We start from the raw sequence: 8,162 nt of genomic DNA on the forward strand, positions 1-8,162 counted from the left end.
ATGGCAGTGTGTGTGACTACCCTGGAGGCGGAGCTAACCAACGCTGTGGAAGGGACTGTACTACTATTGGCTAACGACTTGTTCTCCTGTATCAGATGGCAGTGTGTATGACTGCCCTGGAGGCGGAGCTAACCAACACTGTGGAAGGGACTGTACTACTATTGGCTAACGACTTGTTCTCCTGTATCAGATGGCAGTGTGTATGACTGCCCTGGAGGCGGAGCTAACCAACGCTGTGGAAGGGACTGTACTACTATTGGCTAACGACTTGTTCTCCTGTATCAGATGGCAGTGTGTGTGACTACCCTGAGGCGGACTAACCAACGCTGTGGAAGGGACTGTACTACTATTGGCTAACGACTGTTCTCCTGTATCAGATGGCAGTGTGTGTGACTGCCCTGGAGGCGGAGCTAACCAACACTGTGGAAGGGACTGTACTATCATTGGCCTAACGACTTGTTCTCCTGTATCAGATGGCAGTGTGTGTGTCTGCCCTGGAGGCGGAGCTAACCAACACTGTGGAAGGGACTGTACTACTATTGGCTAACGACTTGTTCTCCTGTATCAGATGGCAGTGTGTATGACTGCCCTGGAGGCGGAGCTAACCAACACTGTGGAAGGGACTGTACTACTATTGGCTAACGACTTGTTCTCCTGTATCAGATGGCAGTGTGTATGACTGCCCTGGAGGCGGAGCTAACCAACACTGTGGAAGGGACTGTACTACTATTGGCTAACGACTTGTTCTCCTGTATCAGATGGCAGTGTGTATGACTGCCCTGGAGGCGGAGCTAACCAACGCTGTGGAAGGGACTGTACTACTATTGGCTAACGACTTGTTCTCCTGATGAGACTTGTTCTCCTGAGGCGGATGTGACTAACCAACACGCTGTGGAAGGGACTGTACTACTATTGGCTAACGACTTGTTTCTCCTGTATCAGATGGCAGTATGTATGACTGCCCTGGAGGCGGAGCTAACCAACGCTGTGGAAGGGACTGTACTACTATTGGCTAACGACTTGTTCTCCTGTATCAGATGGCAGTGTGTATGACTGCCCTGGAGGCGGAGCTAACCAACGCTGTGGAAGGGACTGTACTACTATTGGCTAATTCTCCGACTTGTTCTCCTGTATCAGATGGCAGTGTGTATGACTGCCCTGAGACTGCGGAGCTAACCAACGCTGTGGAAGGACTGTACTTCTAGAGGAGGCAAGGCCCAGCTGGTGCTACAACTCAATACCCTCAGAGATAAGGTGAGATGTGAGCAGATGATAAACATTATGTAGTAAAAATCTATTATAATAATTTAACTCACTTTTTAAAAATGTGTATTCAACTTTTATTTATCCAGGTTAGTTTAGTATTTTGCAAGAGAAACCTACTAGCACTTTCTGTATATTATATACAGTATGTTACACATGGATGTAGGGTTTTCGGTACATTATGGTTAAATTGGTTATACGGTACATAAAACCACACTCTTCTTCACTGTGTCCACCTGTAGGTAGCTAAGATGGGGGCTGTAGAGTGTCGGCTCTCCTCCCTCCTGCAGGAACGCAAGGCTTTGGAAAAACAAACCCAGGGATTACGTAACCAGCTAGCCAAGTCTCAGGAGAGGGTAAGGATGCTCTGTTCAGTCGGGGCAACCTTTTACACTGCCTGGCCAATAGTAGTGCACTGTTACACTGCCTGGCCAATAGTAGTGCACTGTTACACTGCCTGGCCAATAGTAGTGCTCTGTTACACTGCCTGGCCAATAGTAGTGCTCTGTTACACTGCCTGGCCAATAGCAGTGCTCTGTTACACTGCCTGGCCAATAGTAGTGCACTGTTCTAGGGAATAGAGGGTGCCTTTTGGGACATACCCTCTTCAACCACTTATGACACAGTAATGATCTACGATTAAAATGGTTACTACTTTCTTTCAATATCATCATCATTTATAATGTACAGAATGTTCTGTGTGTGTCAAGCCAAAGACACATTTCAAGGACAATTAAGTATTTCTAATTAATTATGCAAATATTCACTAATTCTATGACTCCTGTTGATTTGTGCGTTTAGTCAATATGCTTTGCAGTGTCAGCCAATATTCATGTAAAGTTTCCAAGAAATCCTGGTTGGAGGATTCCTGAATCACAAGGGAATAATCAGGAAATCCGGACTCCTCCAACCAGGTTTTCTGGAAAAACAGGGAATTTAAAGGAAAGTTAGGGGAATTTAAAGGAAAGTTGGGGGAATTTTGACCAAGGTGGTTTCTCTCAGAACCAGGTGTTGGAGGAAAGCCTGCAGTCTGACCTCCAAAGCGCCCGTCTCAAGTCAGACCTCCGCGTGTCACAGCAAGAGAAGGACGCCCTCAAACAGGAAGTGATGTCACTGCACAAACAGCTGCAGAGCGGCAACGACAAGGTGAGGCCTACTATGATGACACGTTGATTGGCTGGTTTCAGGTTGGTTGGTTGATTGGCTGGTTTCAGGTTGATTGGCTGGTTTCAGGTTGGTTGGTTGATTGGCTGGTTTCAGGTTGGTTGGTTGATTGGCTGGTTTCAGGTTGGTTGGTTGATTGGCTGGTTTCAGGTTGGTTGGTTGATTGGCTGGTTTCAGGTTGGTTGGTTGATTGGCTGGTTTCAGGTTGGTTGATTGGCTGGTTTCAGGTTGGTTGATTGGCTGGTTTCAGGTTGGTTGGTTGATTGGCTGGTTTCAGGTTGGTTGATTGGCTGGTTTCAGGTTAGTTGAGGCTGGTTTCAGGTTGGTTGATTGGCTGGTTTCAGGTTGGTTGATTGGCTGGTTTCAGGTTGGTTGATTGGCTGGTTTCAGGTTGGTTGATTGGCTGGTTTCAGGTTGGTTGATTGGCTGGTTTCAGGTTGGCTTGGCTGGTTTCAGGTTGGTTGATTAGCTGGTTTTCAGGTTGGTTAGCTGGCTGGTTTCAGGTTGGTTGGCTGGTTGGGCTGGCTTCTGGTTGGCTGGCTGGCTGGTTGGTTGGCTAGCTTTTGGTTGGTTGGCTGGCTGGCTGGTTGGCTGGCTGGTTGGCTTCAGGTTGGCTGGCTGGTTGGCTGGCTGGTTGGCTTCAGGTTGGCTGGCTAGCTTTTGGTTGGTTGGCTTCAGGTTGGCTGGCTAGCTTTTGTTGGTTGGCTTCAGGTTGGCTGGCTGGTTGGCTTCAGGTTGGCTGGCTAGCTTTTGGTTGGTTGGCTGGCTTCAGGTTGGCTGGCTGGTTGGCTGGCTAGTTGGCTTCAGGTTGGCTGGCTAGCTTTTGGTTGGTTGGCTGGCTTCAGGTTGGCTGGCTAGCTTTTGGTTGGTTGGCTGGCTTCAGGTTGGCTGGCTTCAGGTTGGTTGGTTGGTTGGCTGGCTTCAGGTTGGTTGGCTAGCTTTTGGTTGGTTGGCTGGCTGGCTGGCTTCAGGTTGGCTGGCTAGCTTTTGGTTGGTTGGCTGGCTGGCTTCAGGTTGGCTGGCTGGCTTCAGGTTGGCTGGCTGGCTTCAGGTTGGCTGATTGGTTAGTTGATTGGCTGGCTGGCTTCAGGTTGGTTGATTGGCTGGCTGGCTTCAGGTTGGTTGATTGGTTAGTTGATTGGCTGGCTTCAGGTTGGTCAGTTCTAATCATTCTATTTCTCTAATCACTATAATGAATGGTGGTTCGGTTGCTATAGAAATACTAAAACGGCCATCCAGTCAAATTGCTGCAGTCTGAGCAGCTTTGTCCCTTATAGTATATTTCTATGGGTCAGAAAATGCTCAAGTCTCTCAGCTGATTTGTTATTGTGACGTCTGATGGGTTTTCCTGAATCAGAACCAGGTTCTGGAGATGGCCCTGCACTCCAGCGGATACCAGAGCCAGCATAAGAAGCTGTACCAGGATGAGCTGGCCAGGCTGGTGGAACAGGAACAGCAGCAGCTGAGGCAGGAGAACGAGAGGCTGACCATGGAGCTCCACCACACCAGGGAAAAGGTGAGATTACAGAGGAAGGGATGGATGGATGTGACGGACTCATTTATTCCATTTGACAAAATATCAACATAATCAGATCTGACTTGATGTCTCAAGATCTTTTAAGTTTGAGGCTTAGAGGAGAGCGGTACACCCTGCATATGAATAAGTCTTTCAAACCCTGTATCATCTCCTCACAGCTGGAGGCAGCCATCTTAACCGTGAAACAGCAGAGACAGCAGGGCCAGTCCAGCGTGGGGAAGACTGTGGAACAGGAGAAGACTGCTCTGAAGAGAGAGCTGGACGTGATGCATCAGGAGCTACTCTCTGCTCAGAACAAGGTCATCTAACAGGAGGAGCTACTCTGACACCTGCTCTGATTGGTTGGCTAGCTAGCGCTATCTGATTGTATTGGTTGAGTTACATTTTCCCTCTACATCAATAGTATCGACCTGTATAGAAAAGGGAAGCTTACCTCCACATATAATTCCCAAGAAACTTGTATTCCTGAAGCAGTCAGCTTTTGACATTGTCTGTTTGTAAAAGATGCGTCTTTCCTGGTTATCTGATGGTGTTGTGTGCCCGACGTGGTGTGTGGTTTACAGGTGTGAGGTTCAGCGAGAGCTGGACAGTCTACGTCAGGAGAATGAGGGGCTGAAGACCCAACAGGCTCCACTACAGGCCTGGCTTCAGGAGGTCAGTTCTCTGCCCGCCTTCCCTAACTTCTCCCTTCACTTGTACTCTGGACTTTAGTCTACCTGTCAAACACCTGTCCTCTTTTTTTAAATGTCACCTTTCTCCCTCTTCCTTACTCTTCTGTAATCTCCTATATTTAAAAAAAAAAAAAAAAAAAGAAGTTTTTGTAACACCGATGATTTTCAGAAACACTATAAAAGTTTGCAGAGCACTGGTGCCTCCTGTCCCAATCCACCTGTCCCCTTTTAACACAGCCTCTATCCACCTGTCCTCTAACACAGCCTCTATCCACCTGTCCCCTCTAACACAGCCTCAACACAGCTCTATCCACCTGTCCCCTCTAACACAGCTCCTCTATCCACCTGTCCCTAACACAGCCTCTATCCACCTGTCTCTGTCATCCCTCCCACCCACATTATGTCCCCTGTCTCTCTACTCTCTCCCCATCTCTCTTTCTCTCATGTCTCTTTCTCGACTCGCTCTCCTCCCTCCGTCTCTCTCCCCCGACTGTCACTCTCAAACTAAAAAAATAGTTCCACAAGCAGTTGTTACAACAACAAGAAAATAGCTTCAATAGTTGTGTCCAGATACTGGTGGATTCAACTAATATAAGAATGGATGTCCTGATCAGAGAGGTTCAGGACGTGAAGAACAGTAGTTCTCCCAGGGGTCAGTTTTTAGTTCTCCCAGGGGTCAGTTTTTAGTTCTCCCAGGGGTCAGTTTTTAGTTCTCACAGGGGTCAGTTTTTAGTTCTCCCAGGGGTCAGTTTTTAGTTCTCCCAGGGGTCAGTTTTTAGTTCTCCCAGGGGTCAGGGGTCAGCATGATGAGTTTAAACAGGAGAATGTAGATGACAGTAATAGGTCATTGAGAGAGAGAGGACATCAGGTTATTGAGAGAGGACATCAGGTTATTGAGAGAGAGAGGACATCAGGTTATTGAGAGAGAGAGGACATCAGGTTATTGAGAGAGAGAGGACATCAGGTTATTGAGAGAGAGAGGACATCAGGTTATTGAGAGAGAGAGAGGACATCAGGTTATTGAGAGAGAGAGGACATCAGGTTATTGAGAGAGAGAGGACATCAGGTTATTGAGAGAGAGAGGACATCAGGTTATTGAGAGAGAGGACATCAGGTCATTGAGAGAGAGAGGACATCAGGTCACTGAGAGAGAGAGGACATCAGGTCATTGAGAGAGGACATCAGGTCATTGAGAGAGGACATCAGGTCATTGAGAGAGAGAGGACATCAGGTCATTGAGAGAGAGAGGACATCAGGTCACTGAGAGAGAGGACATCAGGTCATTGAGAGAGAGAGGACATCAGGTCATTGAGAGAGAGAGAGAGGGTCACTGAGAGAGAGACATCAGGTCATTGAGAGAGAGAGGACATCAGGTCATTGAGAGAGAGGACATCAGGTCATTGAGAGAGAGAGGACATCAGGTCATTGAGAGAGAGAGGACATCAGGTCATTGAGAGAGAGAGGACATCAGGTCACTGAGAGAGAGAGGACATCAGGTCATTGAGAGAGAGGACATCAGGTCATTGAGAGAGAGAGGACATCAGGTCATTGAGAGAGAGAGGACATCAGGTCATTGAGAGAGAGGACATCAGGTCATTGAGAGAGAGAGGACATCAGGTCATTGAGAGAGAGAGAGGACATCAGGTCATTGAGAGAGGACATCAGGTCATGAGAGAGAGAGGACATCAGGTCATTGAGAGAGAGAGAGGACATCAGGTCATTGAGAGAGAGGACATCAGGTCACTGAGAGAGAGAGGACCCAGGTCAGAGAGGACATCAGGTCACTGAGAGAGAGGACATCAGGTCATTGAGAGAGAGAGGACATCAGGTCATTGAGAGAGAGAGGACATCAGGTCATTGAGAGAGAGAGGACATCAGGTCATTGAGAGAGAGAGGACATCAGGTCATTGAGAGAGAGAGGACATCAGGTCATTGAGAGAGAGGACATCAGGTCATTGAGAGAGAGAGGACATCAGGTCATTGAGAGAGAGAGAGGACATCAGGTCATTGAGAGAGAGAGGACATCAGGTCATTGAGAGAGGACATCAGGTCATTGAGAGAGAGAGAGGACATCAGGTCATTGAGAGAGAGAGAGGACATCAGGTCATTGAGAGAGAGAGAGGACATCAGGTCATTGAGAGAGAGAGAGGACATCAGGTCATTGAGAGAGAGAGAGGACATCAGGTCATTGAGAGAGAGAGGACATCAGGTCATTGAGAGAGAGAGGACATCAGGTCATTGAGAGAGAGAGAGGACATCAGGTCATTGAGAGAGAGAGAGGACATCGGGTCATTGAGAGAGAGAGGACATCGGGTCATTGAGAGAGAGAGGACATCAGGTCATTGAGAGAGAGGACATCGGGTCATTGAGAGAGAGAGGACATCAGGTCATTGAGAGAGAGAGGACATCGGTCATTAGATTGAGAGAGAGAGGACATCAGGTCATTGAGAGAGAGAGAGAGGACATCGGGTCATTGAGAGAGAGAGGACATCAGGTCATTGAGAGAGAGAGGAGTCATTGAGAGAGAGAGGACATCAGGTCATTGAGAGAGAGAGGACATCAGGTCATTGAGAGAGAGAGGACATCGGGTCATTGATTGAGAGAGAGAGGACATCGGGTCATTGAGAGAGAGAGAGGACATCAGGTCATTGAGAGAGAGAGGACATCAGGTCATTGAGAGAGAGAGGACATCGGGTCATTGACATCGGGTCATTGAGAGAGAGGACATCGGGTCATTGAGAGAGAGAGGACATCGGGTCATTGAGAGAGAGAGGACATCGGGTCATTGAGAGAGAGAGGACATCGGGTCATTTGTCATTGAGAGAGAGAGGACATCGGGTCATTGAGAGAGAGAGGACATCGGGTCATTGAGAGAGAGAGGACATCGGGTCATTGAGAGAGAGAGGACATCAGGTCATTGAGAGAGGATCAGGTCATTGAGAGAGAGAGGACATCGGGTCATTGAGAGAGAGAGAGGACATCGGGTCATTGAGAGAGAGAGAGAGGACATCGGGGTGAGAGAGAGAGAGAGGACATCAGGTCATTGAGAGAGAGAGAGGACATCAGGTCATTGAGAGAGAGAGGACATCAGGTCATTGAGAGAGAGAGGACATCAGGTCATTGAGAGAGAGAGAGAGGACATCAGGTCATTGAGAGAGTGAGAGGACATCAGGTCATTGAGAGAGAGAGAGGACATCAGGTCATTGAGAGAGAGAGGACATCGGGTCATTGAGAGAGAGAGGACATCAAGTCATTGAGAGAGAGAGAGAGAGGACATCGGGTCATTGAGAGAGAGAGAGGACATCGGGTCATTGAGAGAGAGAGAGGACATCAGGTCATTGAGAGAGAGAGGACATCAGGTCATTGAGAGAGAGAGAGGACATCAGGTCATTGAGAGAGAGAGGACATCAGGTCATTGAGAGAGAGAGGACATCAGGTCATTGAGAGAGGAGGAGGTCATTGAGAGAGGACATTGGGTCATTGGGAGAGAGAGGACATCAGGTCATTGGAGAGAGAGAGAGGACATC

General features: G+C 48.2%; 1 protein-coding gene across 1 annotated transcript; it reads left to right on the forward strand.

The window, feature by feature from the left end:
* Positions 1-1,215: 1,215 nt before the first annotated feature.
* On the forward strand, positions 1,216-4,618 carry LOC135566946 (ninein-like; the record flags this gene model as incomplete). The annotated part of the gene is made up of 6 exons (XM_065014496.1): positions 1,216-1,254; positions 1,506-1,619; positions 2,266-2,409; positions 3,785-3,943; positions 4,123-4,263; positions 4,541-4,618. Coding segments are annotated over exons 2-6 (627 nt in total), but the record flags the coding sequence as incomplete, so codon positions are not given.
* Positions 4,619-8,162: the final 3,544 nt, after the last annotated feature.

This window comes from Oncorhynchus nerka, unplaced genomic scaffold, assembly GCF_034236695.1.
Source record: "Oncorhynchus nerka isolate Pitt River unplaced genomic scaffold, Oner_Uvic_2.0 unplaced_scaffold_2891, whole genome shotgun sequence".
Lineage (NCBI taxonomy): Eukaryota > Metazoa > Chordata > Actinopteri > Salmoniformes > Salmonidae > Oncorhynchus > Oncorhynchus nerka.